This window comes from Trematomus bernacchii, unplaced genomic scaffold, assembly GCF_902827165.1.
Source record: "Trematomus bernacchii unplaced genomic scaffold, fTreBer1.1, whole genome shotgun sequence".
In the NCBI taxonomy this organism is placed as follows: domain Eukaryota; kingdom Metazoa; phylum Chordata; class Actinopteri; order Perciformes; family Nototheniidae; genus Trematomus; species Trematomus bernacchii.
Genome location: NW_022987593.1, coordinates 14282451 through 14303222, shown reverse-complemented (window position 1 = coordinate 14303222; position 20772 = coordinate 14282451). Strand labels below are relative to the sequence as shown.

At 41.5% G+C, this 20772-nt stretch overlaps 3 protein-coding genes across 4 annotated transcripts in view; 1 reads left to right on the top strand and 2 right to left on the bottom strand.

Annotated features, from left to right (window-relative positions):
- Positions 1-20772, top strand: part of LOC117481734 (E3 ubiquitin-protein ligase TRIM39-like) — a 937572-nt gene that overhangs the window by 283426 nt on the left and 633374 nt on the right. The gene's annotated exons all lie outside the window — the stretch shown is intronic.
- The window catches only part of esf1 (ESF1, nucleolar pre-rRNA processing protein, homolog (S. cerevisiae)), a 72930-nt gene that overhangs the window by 39625 nt on the left and 12533 nt on the right, over positions 1-20772 (bottom strand). The gene's annotated exons all lie outside the window — the stretch shown is intronic.
- Positions 6453-19992, bottom strand: LOC117481789 (zinc finger protein 239-like). The gene is made up of 3 exons (XM_034129687.1): positions 19989-19992; positions 14617-14675; positions 6453-7348 (listed from the first exon to the last, which is right to left on the bottom strand). Exons 2-3 carry the CDS (start codon positions 14647-14649, stop codon positions 6566-6568), a joined length of 816 nt encoding a protein of 271 aa, XP_033985578.1. The 5' UTR covers positions 14650-14675; positions 19989-19992; the 3' UTR covers positions 6453-6565.

Sequence of the window (20772 nt, the reverse complement as noted above, 5' to 3'; positions counted from 1 at the left end):
TAACAAAGAAGAATAGGGCAAAAACAAACATAACAAAACAAAAGGCAGTCAGACAACCAGTCAGACAGACAAAACAACAGATAGATTTAGGGGCCAAAGGCCTTAGTAAACAGATGGGTCTTGAGGGCCCTTTTGAAGGTGTCAAGTGTGGGGATGTTGCGGATCTCCGCAGGGAGAGCGTTCCAGAGGGTGGGGGCTGCCACGCTGAAGGCTCTGTCCCCGAAGGTTCGCAGTTTGGTGCAGGGGGTGGTAAGCAGGCCAGAGTCTGAAGACCGCAGTGGGGCATGTGGGTGGAGGATGTCCGATAGGTACTGGCGTTCGTTGGAGATTTCTCATTTTCCATTGTTTGCTTCCTGGGTTCTGTGACGTGTGAATACCCAAATCAACAACAAATGACCGGATTGGCCCAAATGAACCAATCCGTGGAGCACCTCACACACCAGGATCCCTTGGCTAACTAACAGGGAGTCCATGTGTCCTTTGGTTTCTTGAAAGGCAAATCAATCCAAGTTATTATTATTATTATTATTATTATTATTATTATTATACCCCAATCATTTTTGACCAGCTGCAGAGGGGAGCAAGAATTATGCATGATACCTATTGTAAGGAGTTGCATTAATCAAAATGGCAAGATATTAAAGCGTATATAACTATATCCATGTCATGAAAGGAGGAATACATTTTCAGGATCCCTTGGCCACTTGCAGAGAGCTCCCTAAACGCTGGTAATAGACTGTTGGGATCGCGGAGAAATGCTCTCCGCAGACCCATTCTCACAGCGTTATAAACCTTTTTCTTACTCAATATCAAGCCACACTTATTGATTTTACTTCGGCTGTGAGTGTTTGTGTGTGCTCAGGATGAGTTTCGCTTGTTCTCGCTGTATCGCCGACCCGGAAACCTGTCCGCTCCTCGCAGCAGCGGCGAGCAGCAATGGGCCTCGCAACGTCCCGACCAATCAGAGCACACTGGGCTCACAGGGGGGGGGGGGCAGGAGCTCCAACAAGCCGTTTAGGACAGAGAGTGAATACACATACTATACAGATATGCTGTATGAGAAACCAATGTGATTTTGGAAAGTTGCACAATGTAAATCAATTCTAGTCGACCTCAATAATGGAAATATGATCAGTAGAAATGGCCATGACATGGGACCTTTAAGATCTGATTAGTTCAACCTTTCCCTGTACTGCGCAGAGAAACTCCCCACGGTATAAAACAGCCAATCACTCAAGATCTTTTCGACCCCCAGCCATATTACTCATAACTTCCTCTTAGATTAAAAAGAAGACTAAGTTGTATCTGACACAGCAGAGTTCACCAGCTGCAGAGATGCTGCTTTGTCTCTACTTCCTGTTGCTCGCTGCATGCTTCTCTATCAGCTATACAGGTAAGAATATCTATTTTTAACATGTTTCTATTAAAATATTCATAAATCTGGATGATTCGACATTGAAATGAATAATATAAATCAAGTCAAAGACATGTCAAGTTTTACTCTGTGATATGTTGAAAAAGTGTTTTAGTTCACAATCTTTTGTTTAGTAGCTTAAAGGGGCTCTATTCTGCTTTTTGGGGTTCTCCCTTTCCTGTAGTGTGTTACACAGGTTTGTGTGCATGTAAATGGTCTGCAGAGGCTGAAATCCCTGTGTTCCCTCCAGGGGCCGTTTCTCTGGGAAAGAGCTTTTTGAACATTAAAGCATCACATTACAGTAGACGTACAAAATACAAATGTGACCCTGAAAATGAGCATAATATGAAAAAGAAAAAGAATGAAAACATTTGAGTTAACAGGCTCTTTCGGTAGAATTTAGCACGGAAAATGTAACTTGTTTCTTAGGTTTGCCTGTTTTTTTTTCTAAATATAGAAAAACTATAAATTAAAACCACCATGAGCAAATCAATTGTCCAGCTTGTCAAGGCTGTTGGGTCCATACATGTGTAACTTCTTTCTGCTTTTTGCTTTTCAGCTGTTCCTGAAAAAATAACAGCGCTGCCGGGCATGAAGGCTACACTGCCCTGTCCTCATAAGAAAGGAGATGTAAAATGGAGTTTGTATAAGGATGGTAATGGTAAAACTCTGCCTCTTGTCACTATAGAAAATGGCAAAGTGAACATCATTGACAAGCACTTTGCTTTCAGATCAGATAATTCACTGGTGATGGAAAATGTTACGACCGATCTTGAAAGAATGTATTTGTGTAATAACTACCGGATATATCTGGAAGTAATGAAGGATCTCAACATGGTGGATCCTGAAGCTGGATTTAAACCAGTCACACAGAGAAACAAGGGACAGGGTGTTGACTCAGGACAGGAGGGAACCACTGCAGAACCAGAGAACCAACGACCATCTGACTTTTGGAAAATACGCGTGCGAGTAGCTGATGTGGCTGCTTTGGCTTCTGGGGATCATAACCCTCAGACACTTCTTCAAAAACAGAGAAAAGAGAACCCCCAACGATGACGAAGCTGAACCTGAGCAGATCTACGAGGAGATTCAAGACAGTGAGCATCAGACTGGGAGGGAGTCAAGTACAGATGTGTGAACAGGCCAGCAGCAGGAGGAGGCAGCAGGGAGGAGTGTGTGCATCACCTCACCCAACTTCCACATACAGGAAATGTCAGTGAATAAACCACACTTATTATGACCAGTACTAGTGCTGGTTATATTTCCCACCTGTTTATGAGATAGAGGAACATAGAAGCTGGTCATCACTCATCTCCTGCCGTGTGAAAAACACCCTCAGAAACCGCTGTGTTTTCTAACAAACTTAGAGGGGACTTTTTACAGAAAAATACAACACTCTGCAGAGGGTTTCATTTATTGTGTTGGCAGCTCATTCCTTAAATCAGAAGCTTCAGATTGATTATGATAAGAGGAAATATGAAGGGTATATTTCAAGGTTGTTATGTACATTTGTTATTGGGCTTTTTTCTTATCAACATAAGATTTGCAAGAAGATGTTTTCAACTTTAATTGACTGAATTTAATTGAAAATTGGGCTCATTAGCACATGAATACTGTGTAATATATTTGAACATACATATTTAAGAAGTACAATATAAGACAAGCAGAAGTTTATTATACTTAAAGTGGACCTACCATGCTATATTTGAATAATATATTGTAGGGCCATACCTATATAAAACATGTCTGTGAAGTTTTTTTTTCAAAATACCAAACAGATCATGCATTTTAGCCATGCCTCATTTTGCTCTGTCTTTGCATGAGCTGCAGCTGACCACGCCCCCCTGCAAAGGCGTGGCACGAGTGTCATGTTACCATGCTGTTACCATGCCACGGCAACCTCTCATTCCCCTGATAGGTGGAGAGTTGACCATATAGGAGGAGCTCCCTGTTTCTGACGTCAGAACAATTTCAAATCTGTATCAGTCTTTATCAGATCCGTTGCAGCCCCGTTTTTAGAGATTTGGGTATGGAGGAAAAGAGAGAGGGTTGTGTTTTCTGACACTTGGTGGGTTCCCTGACACACCGGGGACACATATTCATGTATAAAAGACGTACAAAAGTGCATTTGATAGGTCCCCTTTAAGTCATTATACTTTTTTAATTGACTGAGTGAGGGCTGATTAAAAAAAAAATGCACCGTGCAGAGGAACGTGATCCTGGCTGCCTGGAATGCAGTGGAGGACCACGACAAACAGCAGCAGAAGTTCAACCAGCTGTACAGAACGCACTGGGGAAACACCCGGTACTGCCGCACTAAACGGCACAACCTTGTCAATGCTGCTGTGATACAGCGCGTGAAGATGGGCATTCGCTACGCACCAGCACATTAGTGCAATGAACAACAGGCTTATGTACACGCTGGTGAAACTGCTGTGGTTGAAGTCACCACAAGGTTCTCGCACTAGCCCTGAGAAGACCAGTATCTTGAAGGCGTACGAGAGGATCCAGCACCGGGTTTTGGTGGACGATCCCGTCTTGTCTAAAGCAGGCTTTCCGCTGCCAAAGATAAACATTAAGACGGTGCGTGACTTTATCCACGCTCAAGAACGCCTCCTCAACCTGCGTGCGACCAACCAGCCAGCGATGCTCTCAAAGACGACTTCCGTTTCCTCTGCCCACTTGCCTCCAGCGCCACACCAGCCAGCACTCCTCCCTCCACCAGACTACCCGCTGATGCAGTACGTAACGACACCCAGCACGGCAGGAACCCAGTCATTGAAGGGAAGGAGGGACATGATCATGCCTCTCTCACACCCTCAGATATCACTGCCACCTGTGTCACTGCCACGGCCACCAACCCCAGCCCCCAGACCTTTGTCCTCCCCCTCTCCATCCACAGCAACCCGGGCGATTGCTGGCCCTTCCACGAGGCCCATCGTGCCTGCCATTGCTGGACGTCCCATACTGCCTGCCACCAGTACCATCGCCAGACCTGTGCCCTCCCTTTTCCCTGGCCCCATCCTGCCTGCCAGTCAGCCAACCCCAGCCATTGCTGGCCCCTCCTCAATGCCCTTACTGCCTGCCATTCAGGCAACCCCGTCTGCTGATGTGTCTGTCCCCACTACTCTCGATTGCATTCCCTCATCCTGGGCAAGGTCTACAAGCACAAGGGGATGGGGATGGACGAGCCCTCGGGAGTAGGAGCCAAAGTGTCCAGGTTCAAAAGATGCCGTCGTGCACGTGCTGTGGCCAAAAAGTACAGGCAAAAAGTCTTCTGCCCTGTGAAGAGGATGTCTTCATCAAAGGGTCTGGAGAACACAGTCTACAACAGTTACCAACATTTTACAGCTGTTGTTGACGCGTTGGAGCAATGACCTGTTGCTATGTAAATATTGTAAATAGTATTTAAATGTTTTTCAACTTGCTGTGTTATCATTTTTATTTTTCATATTGTTTTATATTTATGTATATTGTAAATATATGCACGTCATTAATGTAAATAGTTGTATGTACATTACATTACATGTTACTTGTTAGACGCTTTTATCCAAAGCGACTTACATGCTCAATACTGTGGGCAATCCCCACAGGAGCAATTTGGGGTGAAGTTTATTTTTCATGTCGACTTTTATATTTGATGTATATTGCAAATAGTTTTCATTCATATGTACGTCATTAATGTAAAAAGTGTAAATACTTGTATGTACATTACATGTTACTTGTTAGACGCTTTTATCCAAAGCGACTTACATACTCAATACTGTGGGGTGAAGTGTCTTGCCCAGGGACACAACGACATGCTGACTGCAGTGGGGTTTGAACCTGAAAAAGTCCTAAAGAATCCAACTGGGTTCAATAGCTGGATCATTCCTGTTCTTCTTCTGCAGTGGAGTGAGATCTCGTTGTTGTTGTTGTTGACTTGCATAACAACAAATGTTAGTTTACAAGAAGTCATTGATACCCTAACATTTGATTCATACCTGCTGATGAAAAATAAATCCTGGGATCTACAAAAGTCAATGTGTTTCATGCATCTGATTTGTATCCACTTGAGCTTTTTTACCTGTGTTTACCTTAGTTTATGCTGTTGCCATCATTTATACTGAATCAATTTAATATTTTGCCAGAAAGGTCAAACTTTAGGAATACAGAGCAGTTCTTATCATGCCATAACCATAGCCGTGGAGGCAGTGCAAACTAAAATATAATATTGGTGACAAAAAACACACAGAGCCATCAGTGCAATTGTTACATTCTAATTTCTCTGATATTGTTGGCGTTAATTATCTATTTATTATATGTTAATACTTTTATGTACATAATTGTATTTATAATTGTACATCATTTAAAGGTGGGGTAGGTAATTTTGGAGAAACCAGCTCGAGATCGCTAGAATTTGAAAATGCACAGCCGGAGAAAATCTGCCACTTCCTTATAGAGCCCCTCCTCCAACACACACGAACGCACACATGACCAATGACGGCACGAGATAAGTTTGTGCACAGATGGAAGGCTGACAGGCAGGTAGGCCATCCAGTTATTTTAGCCGGGCTGGCTAAAATGATTGGTCGTGCTTTTTACAGTATTACGGCTTCCACAGATGACATTTTTTATGGATTTTTTGTCAAAGCACTTAAGATATTCATTGCTTTCGGGATGTTAAGAGCATTCCATGGAATATAACAAAAAGTGTATCTCGAGCCGGTTTCTCAAACTTACCTACCCCACCTTTAACTGTAACACTATGGTGTTTTCAATTGAATGCACTTTATACAATAAAGTGGTCAGTGCTACAGTAACAGTGTGTCGTGAAATATGAATTATTAAATGCAATAATGGGGATTAATTTGTTTATCTAAATATAGGGAAAAAGGTAGTGCCACATTACTTGCACAGTACACAATGTTCAGATGACTTTGCCCAAAAGCAAACATTTAAGTTGCTTGAGTCAGACTCAGAAATATTAAACCACTTTTAAAATCAGACTCAAGTCATAAGGAAATCCATAAAGATATCTCACTGAAGAAAAGACACATTTGAATGAAATAAGCTTTATTTCAATGAGACTATATAACTACAGCTCTCAGGACATCAGGAGGAGGAAACAGCTAGCTTGGCTCTCATAGTTTTCCCACACTCTTAAAACCACTATGGTTTTTCTCCTTTGTGAACACGAAGATGTGATTTGAGATGACCTGATCTAGTGAACGTTTTCCCACACTCTTCACACCAGTACGGTTTTTCTCCTGTGTGAATACGGTGATGTATTTTGAGATCACCTGATGTAGTGAACGTTTTCCCACACTCTTCACACCAGTACGGTTTTTCTCCCGTGTGACTACGGTGATGTATTTTGAGATTACTTGATGTGGTGAAAGTTGTCCCACAATCTTCACAGCTGTACGGTTTTTCTCCAGTATGAATACGTTGATGTATTTTGAGATGACCTGATGTAGTGAAAGTTGTCCCACACTCTTCACAGCTGTACGTTTTTTCTCCCGTGTGAATACGGTGATGTATTTTGAGATGACCTGATGTAGTGAAAGTTGTCCCACACTCTTCACAGCTGTACGTTTTTTCTCCAGTATGAATACGTTGATGTATTTTGAGATGACCTGATGTAGTGAAAGTTGTCCCACACTCTTCACAGCTGTACGGTTTTTCTCCCGTGTGAATACGGTGATGTATTTTGAGAGAACCTGATGCAGTGAAAGTTGTCCCACACTCTTCACAGCTGTACGGTTTTTCTCCCGTGTGAATACGTTGATGTATTTTGAGAGCATCTGATCTAGTGAAAGTTGTCCCACACTCTTCACAGCTGTACGGTTTTTCTCCAGTATGAATACGCAGGTGGCGCTTTAAATGTACAGATGTTGTAAACGATTTGTCACATTGCTGACAGCTGTGACGTCTCTCTCTTGCTTTCGGTTTCTAGAACAGACGGACAGAGAAAGAGAGAAAGTCAATCTAAAAAGCATGAATACACAAGTTAACACAATAAAAACTCACTTAGTATAAACCTTGAGTTAACAAAATACTACTTATCAACTGTTTGGGTTTATTATATTTGTATTATATTTGATACAGCAACATTCTAACCACAGTATATACCAGAGGTGGGGGACTCGAGTCACATGACTTGACTTGCATATTTTTTGACTTGAGACTTGCTTGACTAACATTGATAAAAAGACTCGACTTGACTTGTGTAGGGGTGTAGAGTTATTTGTTCAAGCACCGGATTGGCAAAACAGGAGAGTCTGTGAACCAGTCTTCCTCTCACAAACCTGCGCAACAACGTGGACCAGGGCTGAGAGGGCGTCCACCCCGAGAGCGGGGGGGGGGGGGGGGGGGGGGGGGGGGGGGGGGGGGGGGGTGGGGGGGTGGGGGTATAGATACTATCTCTTTACGTTAGTGATGGGAATTCCGGCTCTTTTTAGTGAGTCATTTTACCACAGTTTATCACGAAGCCTCAGTTCACGCGCGAGCTCCGCGCTCATCGCGTCCAAATCGCTCACGTTCCGTGTTGTCCTGTGGCAGGCACCGCCGATGTCGGGGAAACGATCTTCAATACTCCGAAAATAATCCCACCAGACTCCTTTGCCCCTCCAACAGAGGGATGTCCTTGTCCTTTTTCCCTATAGTCATTTTAAGCGATAGAAACTCTTGATCTTCTCTCGAATTATTTATTTTTTCGGACGCCCTCTGCTCGAGTTCAGGGCGTTCCGAGCTGAATAATTGCGTCAAATGACAGCAAACGCCCCCCCCCCTGGCGGAAATGCTTACTACAATCTACAATGCCTGAATCTCTCTTTGAAGTACCCGGATTTGATCTGTGGTGCCGATCATACTCCGAAAATAATCAGACTCCTTTGCATACAGACTAAGTGCTCACAGCCTGGCCATAGAAACAGGTACAGAGACAGAGAGACAGACAGGTGAGAGACAGAGGGAGACAGGTGAGAGACAGAGAGAGAGAGAGAGAGACTGAGGGAGACAGGTGAGAGACAGAGAGAGAGAGAGACTGAGGGAGACAGGTGAGAGACAGAGAGAGAGAGAGACTGAGGGAGACAGGTGAGAGAGAGAGAGAGAGAGAGAGAGGGACAGAGAGAGGAGAGAGAGAGAGAGGAGAGAGGGAGAGAGACAGAGAGAGAGACACAGAGAGACACAGCCTGGCCATAGAAACAGGCAGGTACAAGAAAACATGGCTGCCAAAAGAGGAGCGATCATGCCAACAGTGAGGAGGAACTGCTGTGGAGACAGAGCAGCACTTCCTCACACAATGCCCAACTTTTGAAGCTATACGGAAACAATTCTTCCCAAAACTCAACCATAAGCATCCTCAAATATTTAAAAATGAAAATGAAAAACAAAAAATACTCCTGGGGGAATATAAAGAGAGCTGCATTGTTGCAGGACAGTTTGTCTCTGCCTGCCACAGTTTCAGGGAATCGGACTGACCTGATACACCAGCTCTGACATCTTATATGTATGTATGTATATATATCATATTTTATTTTGTATTAATGTATTATATGAATTAAATAAATCTGTATTCCTTGTAAAAAACAAAAAAAACATGTTCTTAGCAGTTTGTTTATAACTCAGGGTTCTTACACCTTTTCCAAAGTCAAATCCAAGCACTTTTCAAGCTTTTCAAGCATCTTACAGCTGCTGTAAATTAAATATGTATATACTCATACCAGAGTTCCCGTTAGCCGGTAATTACCGGACTATGACCGGTAAAATATGCTGAAGACCGGCAAATCTAAATCTCTCCGGTCAAAATGTCCGGTCAAAATAATTTCCCCTTTAGCGCAATACCGCTTCAGTTGCGCCACTTATGTGACAGACAAGAAGAGTATGTAACAGACAAGAATAGTCAATTCTAATGTCTAACACTTAATGTGGAGAAAGAGATGTCCTGTATGGTTTGATTGTGCGTTGATCTATTGGTAATGCCTCTGGGTTCCGGTGGGCATGTAAACAAATGCATAATGCTGCTGCGCTATACTTTGTGGCCTCACCCGGTTGCATAGCGACGCTTATTGTTTAGGTGTCTTTTAATAAGGAGGTAGTCATATTTTATAAATAATAATAAATATTTTATAAATAAAACCAGATTTTATATCATTAGCTAGAACTAGCTAGATCTGATCGATATGGACATAAACGCGAGTGAAGTCTAATCTGACGGGAGAGAGAGATCAGCTGCTGCTGACGAGTCGACACGCAGCTCTGCATGATCACCTGCAGCGGTGAGCGGAACAAAATACACACTTCAGGTTAGAATATCACACGTAGCTATTTTAATTACCTCTCAAACTACCTAAACTAGTTATAGATATGTTTAGTTTTACTGTCGGGTCACTCATTACTGATCCGCGAGCTGCATGATACTGGCGGGCTGTCAGGAGAGGGAGAGAGCGCTCCGTTTATTATTCCCGTGTTATTGTAAATTACTGTACACTTTTGAATAATGTAGTTAATCTACTATAATTAGTTTGTTTAATATCGAATCATATCAATTTGTGTTAAAGCTCAATAAATAACCTTTGACCGGCACTTTTCTACTTTTGTCCGGAAGATTTCAACTTTAACGGACATTTTGACCGGCGAAAAAATATTCTAACGGGAACTCTGACTCATACTCAAATGATTATTTCCCTACCTCACATTAAATCAGATGTTCTTTATGCTATAAACAACCAAATGTGTGTTTCATAATAGCATTCAACATGAGGATGAAAAATGAAAGAAAAGAAAACTAAGTTTAATATTTCAAAATGAGTGACCCATCTGTACGTAGACTGGGCATCCCATATAACCTGGCTGAGCCAATATAAAGAAATCAGCCAAATACTATTTTTTAGGTACTTTTAGGTTGGCAGTAAACATAAGTCGGAGGTAAATGGTGTACTTTTACTCCAATACATGTATTTAATACCTTTAGTTACTTTACAGATGTGGATGAATGATGTGAAATATAATCAAGTGTTAAATCAAACTTTAGTTCCACCTGGAGTAAATTCACAAGCTACCCTGCAGTATACAAAGTCATTCAAACTAGCTGCACATTTACCAGCTTTGATAACACTTTAATGATCAATCATTATAAAACATATCATATATAATTATTAGGGATGCTCCGATCGCCCATTTTGGGGCCGATCGCCGGAATCAGTATCGTCCGATACCAATCGCCGATCCGATCGAGTGGGCGGGGCCTATGGGGATCTTCCATTCAGTGTTGCCAACTTGGGGACTTTCCAAACCCTCCGGCTTCTTTTTTTTGTCAAAAGCGACTAGCGAGAAATTCAGCTACATTTTCTGGTGTTATTGGAGACTTTCTGGTGTTTGGAGAATCTGACGTGATAGCATGTAATTGTTACGCAGTTACTTTCCTCAACGAGCAGCGGGTGCTGAGCCCCTCCGCCGTCTCAAAGCACTCACAGGCAGCCTCGCGCGGCAGCTGCACTCGAGCAGAGCGGTGGCAAAGTGACCCAAAAGAGACACACTCCGCGTCCAGACTATATTGATTGTGCATGCGCAAAGCCATCGCTGATCTCGCCCTGGCTTGCAGTGGGTGTTTCTCAATCGCGAGTAAAGCTGCTTCAGAGCCACTATTTCAAGCATACTACGTCATCGAGTGCCGCCGAAGTACTGTTCTAATCTCCAGCATACTTGGAAATCTACCGAACCCGGCGAACTCCGTTTGGAGAAATATCGAGGCTGCACATGAGTAGACTCCGCGGTCTTAACATCCCCACAATGCTTTGCGCACGGACCAATTTCCCCAAATCTGTGGCGGAAAATGTAAGGCGGGGCCTCTCATATGACGCACACCTGCACACTTGCTTGCGTGTTCCACTCTTCGTTTTCCGAATGCCAGGAAGTATTCTTGCCTCGCTTCTGAAGCAAGACGCTCGGCAGACATGTGCTACCAAGCAAGCGTACTCGCGATTGAGAAACACCCAGTGTGTCTCTTTTGGGTCACTTTGCCAGTCCCAAGCCCAGATAAAGACGGAAGGTAGCAATTCCATCCCACATAACAATTTTTTTTATTAAATATGACTAATTCTTTAACAATACTGGACAACATGTATGTATGTAATGTTGGTCTCTACAAAGCATTAAAGTCATCAAGTGATGGACACACATAAACATTAAAAAAAAAAAAGAATCAACAGAAGGAAGTTCATTTGTAGTTCTAAACACATTAAGGGTGTTTTTTTCTTCACTTTTTGTATATAAAATATGCAAATTAGGCGATGACGTCATTTAGCGACTTCTAGCTACTTCTAGCTACTTTTAGGACAAAATACTGCCAGACTAGTGAAGCCATTTTGGCGAGCTTGTTTTACCGCGCACAGAGAAAAGTGTCATGTATTTTACATGCAACGTTAGCCTAATCTAAAATGCTCTACTACGGCGTACCTTTCGTGGGGTGTGTGGCTCGTCAGCGCAGACTCTCGCATCGTTATGTTTGCACACTTTGCAGGAGGCTACTCTTGGGCTTGACCCTCGTCTTAGCCATGGCTTGTATTTGTCTTCTGCTAGCCAACGCTCGTTGAAATGGCAACCTCCTGGCATACTTTCATCTATCACTCATCAGAATGCCCAGGTCACACAAGTAACAAAAACACTTGCCGGTCACGCGCATAGCGCGGGAAGGCCGGAGCGGAGCTGTTTTATGTAAAAGCGAAGCAATTAAGCGCGCTCAGACTTCATTTTCTTTTAATCTAAAAATCGAAGTAAAGCATTTACAATTTCAATCACTTTATCCCAAATTCAAGCACCATTCCCAAAATTCAAGCACTTTTCAAACCTTGAAAACACCTCGTACAATTTCAAGCATTTTCAAGGATTTCCAGCACCCGTACGAACCCTGATAACTGTTTATTTGTGTGTATTTTTGTATAAATGTTGCAACTATACAGAGCTTTGGCAATACTGTATGTAACTATGGTCATGCTAATATAGCTATTATTGAATTTAATTGACTGCCCTTTGTACATGTAGCTGTGGCTGACAACAAATAATGTTATTATGAATACATGTGCCTCCAAGTCCTGCATGAACTGTGCATAGACTGTATTTTAACATTGGTCATATGGTAGTATTGGAGAACCAACTATTTTTCAGGTGGTACTTGGTGTAAAAAGGTTGAGAACCACTGGCCTAGAGAATTTGGGTGTATTTTACTGTTTGTTGTTTACGTGCCTCCCAGCGGCCGGCTCCATCGCTGACTGTGTTCACGAGCTGCAACTCAGCCACCCCGATGCACCGGCAATAGTGCTCGGGGACATGAAGCAATGTCGCCTGGAGACTGTGTTACCTGGGTTCCAGCAGTATGTTAGGGATCACAGCAGGAAAGACAATATCCTGGACAAATGCTTTGTTAATGATAAAGTAGCCTATGTGTCTAAATACAGACCACCAATACTGAACTCTGATCATAATGTTGTGAATATGATACCAGTGTATAAGACCAAACTGAAGGGAAGTCAACCAGAAAAGAAAGTAATAAGGACATGGACAAATTAAAGTAGGGAACAGTTGAAAGCCTGTTTTGATTGGACAGATTGGGACATTTTTCAGGAAGGTTCACTAGATGAAATAACTACTATACTAATTGTCTATTACCATCTGGCCGGGGACAACAGCTGGAAATTAGCCATGTCGGCTAAAGCTGCTCCATTTACTGTTTTTGTGACAGTTCATCGATGGGGACTGTCCACGACACTATTAATAAATAAACTAAAAACTAAACTAAACTAAAAAACTACTGTTACCAAAGACTATATTAACTTCTGTGTTCCCACTAAAGAAATACAAATCTATCCAAGTAATAAATCATATGTGACTAAGGACATTAAAGGGCCCATGTCATGGCCATTTCCACTGATCATAATTCCATTGTTGAGGTCTACTAGAATAGATTTATATTGTGCAATTTTCCCAAACTCACATTGGTTTCTCATACAGCATCTCTGTAAACTACGTGTATTCACTGAATTTCACTCTCTGCCTTTAACGGCTCGTTGTAGCTCCAATAGCTCCAGCCCCCACCCTCCCTGTGAGCACAGTGTGCTCTGATTGGTCGGGACGTTGTGCCGTGGAGGTGTCGTTTCCTTGTTAGCGATACACAGCCAAACTCATCCTGAGCACACACAAAGTCACAGCCGAAGTAAAAACAATAAGTGTGGCTTGATATTGAGTAAGAAAAAGGTTGATAAACGCTGTGAGAATGGGTCTGCAGAGAGAATTTCTCATGTATTGTGTTTGTCTTATTTGTCTATGTTGATGTTACACATGGAGCTGCTGTGATGCAAGTCACATTTCAGACTTGATTTGACAATTAAAGTATTATCGTATCGTATACAACAACGTTCTAACCTATATCTAACCATATTGTACATTCATATTGTATATTTCCAACAAGTTGTGATCTTTCATTTGGGGATAACAGTGTTAGGCATTTGTGAGGTGCAACAACATTAACATGAACCTTTCTGTTGGTCGCTTGTTAGCAGACCCTCCACGCGATAGCAGAGCGAACAGGTACAGCAAGCGAGGGATCATTGTCCACTAGTAAATCGATTGTAGATGGCGTCGTGCTCGCGGACGGATACAAACAAAATAATAATGAATGGGTCGCGAAATATACTTTGGTGGCCGTTAAACCTGGGCGGCCCAAGTAAAGTCTATGTGTGGGAAACCCTGGACTTGAATTTTGAATTGAGCCGTCCCTAATAGATACTATCTCTTTACGCATTAGTGATGGGAATTCCGGCTCTTTTTAGTGAGTCGGATCATTTGGCTCGGCTCACTAAGAAGAGCCGGCTCTTTCGGCTCCCAAACGGCTCTTCATGTTACCACAGTTTACCAGAGCCTCAGTTTCGCCAGTTCACGCGCGTGCTCCACTAGCACCCCCCGTCAAGGCTCGCCGGCAGTACACTTTCCGTCACAGGAACACGCTTTGCTGGCGGCGAAAAGAATCCCACCAGACTCCTTTGCCCCTCCAACAGAGGGATGTCCTTGTCCTTTTCGTCATTTCAAGCAATAAAAACTCTTTTGGACGCCCTCGGCTCGAGTTCAGGGCGTTCCGAGCTGAATAAGGGCGTCAAATGACGGCAAGACGCCCGCCTGGCGGAAACGCTGGAATTAGGAATTATTGTGATGAAGTGCACACTGACCTGAGCTCCAGGGGTCTCCTTGTTCTCCTCCATGCTGCTCTCCTTCTCCGGCTGGGTCTCTGAAATAATCAACACAACTACAGCTGACACAAAACAACACAACTCAATACAACCGACAGACACAACAAAACTAATCTACAGCTACTTCGTAGGTTCATAGCAGAGGTGAGAAGTAACTAAGTACATTTACTCAAGTACTGTACTTAAGTACTATTTAGAGGTACTTTTACTTTACTTGAGTATTTCCATTTAATGCTACTTTGTCTGCGACAATAGGAGACAGTAATAAAGCTGCTTCACTGAAGAGGAGAAACTCACAGCTCCAGGACTCTGTCAGTCAGGAGGAGACTAGAAACAACAAGTCAATAAACTGAGGATTCATCCTGTAACATAAAGGAGTTACCTAACAGAAACCAGTATGCTAACGGTAATAAAGAAGAGTTACCGTACTAAAACAATATGCTGAAGGTAAAAAGGGAGCGTTTACTCAAACTAAACGGTATGCATATAACTTATGAGTATACTGTGGGATAAATAATGTTAGAGAAAGTAATTAAGGTATTTCCTCCACCTGAATGAGAATAAAAGACACACACTTATATTGCTTATATTTAGTGTTTTATCACATTATGTGCAGTGCCTTGTCTTATATATGCTGCTGTGACGTAAACATGTTCCAAATTGATCAATTTAGTCAATGTGATGCTAAGCAGAGGAGAAAATGATAGAAAGGTCAGATAGTTATTAACGTTACATGCAAATGACTTTAACCATTACGATAAAAAGTTATTATTATTAAATTATTAATATAATACAAATATTTAGATATAATTCTTCATAATCTGTGTAGCAACTTACATTCTAATTTACAGCTCACAGTTTGTTCACTTTTATTTCATTAAAATGACTTTATTCACATAGAAAGTGACATTAATGGTTGTTTGAACCACGGTTATAACGCTATCTGTGTCATTAACTATCACTAAGTTAACACAGAAAGCAAGCTTTAGCTAGTGAGACTGTTTAATGTACTCCATGTATACAGTATTTTCTGTATATTGTGTATTCTTTAGATACTCTAGTCATATGTGTCCTGTGTGTAAACTTGCTGCTAATGCTTCATTTTTATTATATCTTATTGCATCTTTTAAATATGTTTAACTCGTGTAATGCCTGAAAACACTTCTGCTGTGACACAATCATTTCCCAGTTTAAGATAAATCATTATTTAAATAAAGTATATATATTTATATATTTTAATTAGCTAAACCGTCGCTTAGCTTAGCGTTAGCTGCTAACTGAAGAACCCCATTAATTTCAATGGGAAAAATGCTACGTCACGGTGAGTGGCGATGATAATAAGCTAGTTAGCATATATTTAAAACCATATCTATGGTAAAGAGCACCAACACAACAACTCAAACTGTCTTAAAGACAACTGGTGTAATACATAACTAACATAAAGTCAGCTGAGCATTACAAATAAACTGTTACTCACCCAGAGCCGAACTAGAATAATAACTGTAGCTGTTAGACTTTAGCTGTTAGCCGTTAGCTGTTAGCGATAGCTTTTAGACGATAGCTGTTAGACTTTAGCTGTTAGCCGTTAGCTGTTAGCGATAGCTTTTAGACGATAGCTGTTAGACTTTAGCTGTTAGCCGATAGCTTTTAGACTTTAGCTCTTATCCGATGGCTTTTAGCCTTTATTTAAAGATAATTTGAGACTATTTTTGTCGCACATTTTAAGTTTTTTTGTGAGTTTCTTTCTTCCAAGATTACAGCTGTTGTGTTAAATAAGATAACTTCTTGTGAGGGCTACAAGCCTCACAAACGAACACACATCCTAAAGGTTATGCTTTTGTTTACATCAGACATACACAGACACATTGATTTGAAACAGCTTTGTTTTTGCTAGATTGAGTGCACGCAATATTGTTTAACATATCTATTGTTAATTGTGTTGTGTGTAATCATATTGTCAGTGTCTTATAGCTCACCTTGCTCCTGGCCAAAGGCTGCGCTGATGGAAAACACCTGCCTTCATAGATGTGTCAGCTAATCTAACCCTAACCCAACAAACTCTTCCTTGTTCTTAGAACCATCTGTGTACATGTTGAGGTAATTGTAGTACTTTTCATTCAGGTACATACTTGTTTTAATTCCCACTTCATTTATTTGCCACTCTTTTTTCCTTTCTACGATACTCACATATGTTTACTTCTGGGAAAAGCCATGGGGGAACATCATTACTCACTCTTACTAAAGCATCTATTGTGGACCGCCCTTTACGAAATCCGCTCTGAAAACGACTCAGCAGCCCTTTCTGTTCCAGTACATGTGAGAGCCCACACTCTTAGCCGGCCTAGTTGACTTTACTAGAAATTCGCGTGGAAACCCGTTGCCTCAAACCACTTAAGTTTTTACACAAGCAATCTTTTCCACAGCCATGGGTGTGTCTGTGTCTCTCATTCACTGTCCCTCAGGTTGTGGCATGTTTCGATTGCCAGTTTGTGGCTTTTATGTCTTGTGAACGCAACGCTGGCATAATATGATGTGGCCTGCTGACATGGCCTCTAATAAACACACAGGACTAAAATAATACGTGTTTAATTCAGCCCAGATGCGGTGACTGTAGCCAAATCCATTAATTAATGCGGCATATATTGAAGTGTTCAAAGTTGCACGTATGAGGCGCAGTGAGAACCACGTACCTGTCAGACTATAGCGAATGGGCACATTTAAATTTCAGGAGAATAATGAAGATGTGATTGGTTGTTCCACTCTCCGTTTCTCACGAGACCAGCGCGCTGCTGTTTACATTAGTGTGGACTGGACCGACTGAAACTGAGGGCAAGAATATAATAGGTATAGTATGACGAAGCAGAAAGTAAGTTAGCGAACATTATGAGCCACATTTCTTTCTATATTGTAGCCTGATGTGCACATCGGCTGTCAACAAAACAGTTTCTCAGTCCAATGCTAAGTTAGTGGCAGGCCCTGTGTGACTGGAGACTGTAAGGCTACAAAAAACCTAAACATGTCCTTAATGTTACTCAAGGCAAATATATGTAATATAACCGTTAGACTGCAGCTAACTGTGGGGCTACAAACCCCTCATACTGTGAGTGAATAACTTGAGATGGTTATGTTGTCTAAAGGGGAGACAATCATTATCGTATTATAGGCCATGCAAATACAGGGTCAACTAAGTGATAAAATAAGTGTTGTATAATATATGTTCTTGAATAATGTTATTTCATAAATAGTTGTTAATGTAATGATTACATTTTCTCCTTATTCAGTTCCACTATCAGATGATGCTGATGGTGATGACCCTGAGGGAGAGATGCAGGCAGAGCCCAGTGGACAGAACTGGCAGGTACAGAGGAAACTGTTTTGCTATGACTATGAAAACACTGAACAAAACCAAAGGAAATGTAATGACAACAGTATAAGCAAGCTATGTTCATGTTCTCTCAATAAGTTACTATATAGTTATTGATCAGAGTTTAATCCTTATGCTGGTTCTTATTCAGTACCAGCAGATGCTGAGGAGGTTGACAAGACAAGTCAAGATTCAGGGTCCAGCACAAGGGAAATTGCAACTGAGGAGAAAGACAGCGAAAGAGACGCACAGGAAGTTGACACAGAGAGGCCTTTTGATTATTTTGCTCGCCCTCAGCCCACCACCCACAACAAACTTCCAAGAAAGCCATTCCCAAAGTATTCCACAGCAAGGATGGGACAAATAGAAAATGGTTAACTTACTGTGAATCATCACACTCTCTATAATGCTCGCTGTGTCTCGTGTTTGCCAAGCCTGCCAGTGACAATGCTTTTGTTAAAGGAGGCATGCAGGCATGGAAGCATGTTCACCAAATAATGGAAGAGCATGAAAGAAGCTTGGGTTGCATCGAGATAGTGCAGATACATATTTCCTGAGAGCAAGCAGAGCTGATATCAGTAGCCTATACTCAAAGTGATTGATGCATTTAACTCCAAAATAAAAAACAAATCTTCCCGGGGGAGCATGCCCCCCCTAGGATTTGAGGTCCACCCCCAAATAAAACATGTTCACATGGATAGGTTCCCAAATACATATGCACACTTTTTTTTAACAATATCCTATGTCCATATGTTTCTATAGTAGATTTAAACTGTAGGGCTATCACTAAGGGCAGAAACGCAAAACGCCCCCAAAAAAAACTGGTAGTGGCCTGGCTGGGTGTATAATTCCCGGCCTGACCTATGGTCCCAGTCCGGCCCTGCTGACACATCACATCACACACCCATACACTACACACATTACTGATTAACTGATATCACAATTGAGTTACTCTCTTTAAATAAATATACTGTAATTGGAAAATAATCATGTGTGGTGTCCTTGTTTTGTCCGTCCTTGAGCCAGGGCTCCTTATTGTTGTAGGTTATTCTTGGTTTTAGAATTAATTCAGTAATGGTGTGTGTGTAACACAGAAATAATACATCATTGGATAGTGTTTCTCAAATGAAGGGGGAAAATAATGAAATAAAGTAATGTATTAAGACTCAGTGCGAGTTATTACTTTCTTCCTTTACTTGGCATTCTTCAAAAATACACAGACATTGCAGCACATCGTTTCACGTCTTTGTACTTTCTCAGCAGTAGAGTAATGTGTTGGCGAACCTTTGTTTCCTCCTGACAGCTCCCTTAAAGGTATACTCAATTCAATTCAATAGCTTTATTAGCATGACCTCAGTTACATATAGTATTGCCAAAGCTCTGTATAGTTGCAACATCTATACAAAATATATATATATATATATATATACAATATATATATACTCCCCCTTGTGGCCAAAGGGGGACACAACTCTTGTCTTCAGAAGTATGCTTGAGTGCAGCAAAATGTAGCACAGTGACTATTTTGTCAACTAAACATCATAAAACAATACATATTTTAGTAAACGGGAAATTATAATCTCCGCACATTAACTCTATATTTGCCTCTGCCATGGTGCCAAAATGAAATAAAATAAACAATATATAGAGGTTGCTTCTTCTCTGAACTTCTATGTATACTGCATCCCTCCATATCAAATAAACGTCGTGTTCACTGCAGCGATCTATTTCACACACAAAACTATATGAAAACTTGGTGATATACAGTGGCGTTTTCTCCTGGAGACCAAGCGAAGACAGGCTTCTCCTGTTTTTTCAGCCTTTGTTATCATTTTGATAATTAAAAATATATATTGTGGTCGTTTTTGCATTCAGGGCATACAAGAGGTGTAACATTATTTTAATACCAAAACTATATTGAAATAGAGTCTAGCTTGAACAGCAACTACATAGCTGTAACATTACTGGGTTATTTGGTGATAACTACCAAAGTCAAGTAACTTCAGACGCAGACGTCACGTGTCACGTTACTTCTCTCGCGGCATAGTTCACGGCATGGTAGGCGACGATCGACACGATTGGCTGCTCAGTTAGTTCAGTCTTTGGCACTAATCACACCTCATAGCGATCAACAGTCACCCTGTGATAGGCCAGCACTTATGGGCATGGCCCCTGGGCCTCTCAAGATGTTGTGCTGTTCAGGGAGCCAGGGCCGCGTCTACCAGAGCGTCCCACACAGCCAAGTGGACAGCGTTCCAGCGTTGGTGTGTAGGAAAAAGCCTGGACCCATTGCCAGTGAAGAATAAACATATTTATAATTAGTTTAGCTAGTTCCAGAGGTAGATAGAATAGCTAAGTGTGTTACTTCTAACTTAAACAATATTAAAGCAGCCTACCTTTTCTCACAGCGAAGGTCTTCCCTACTGCAGTGTAATGCACAAGTTCATCTGAAAAGATCATTTTCAACCATTAGTTTAATAAATTCAATCATATTCTAACAGGCAGCGCTAAAGCAAGCACACAATGAATGAATAACAAGTAGCATTCATCTAAATTCGGCCATTTACCATGGGAATCCATTTTTTCTCTGTCGCTCTTGTCTTCTTGCAGAATAAGAGGCAGAAGATGCAAGTCCTGTTTAAATACTGCATCATTTTCAAATCGAGCACATCAGCCAACCAGACACAAGTATTTTAAACAACCACGAAGACAAACAGCCAATCAAACACGGCTATTAAAACTGTTTTTTTTTCAAACTACTGTTCAAATCT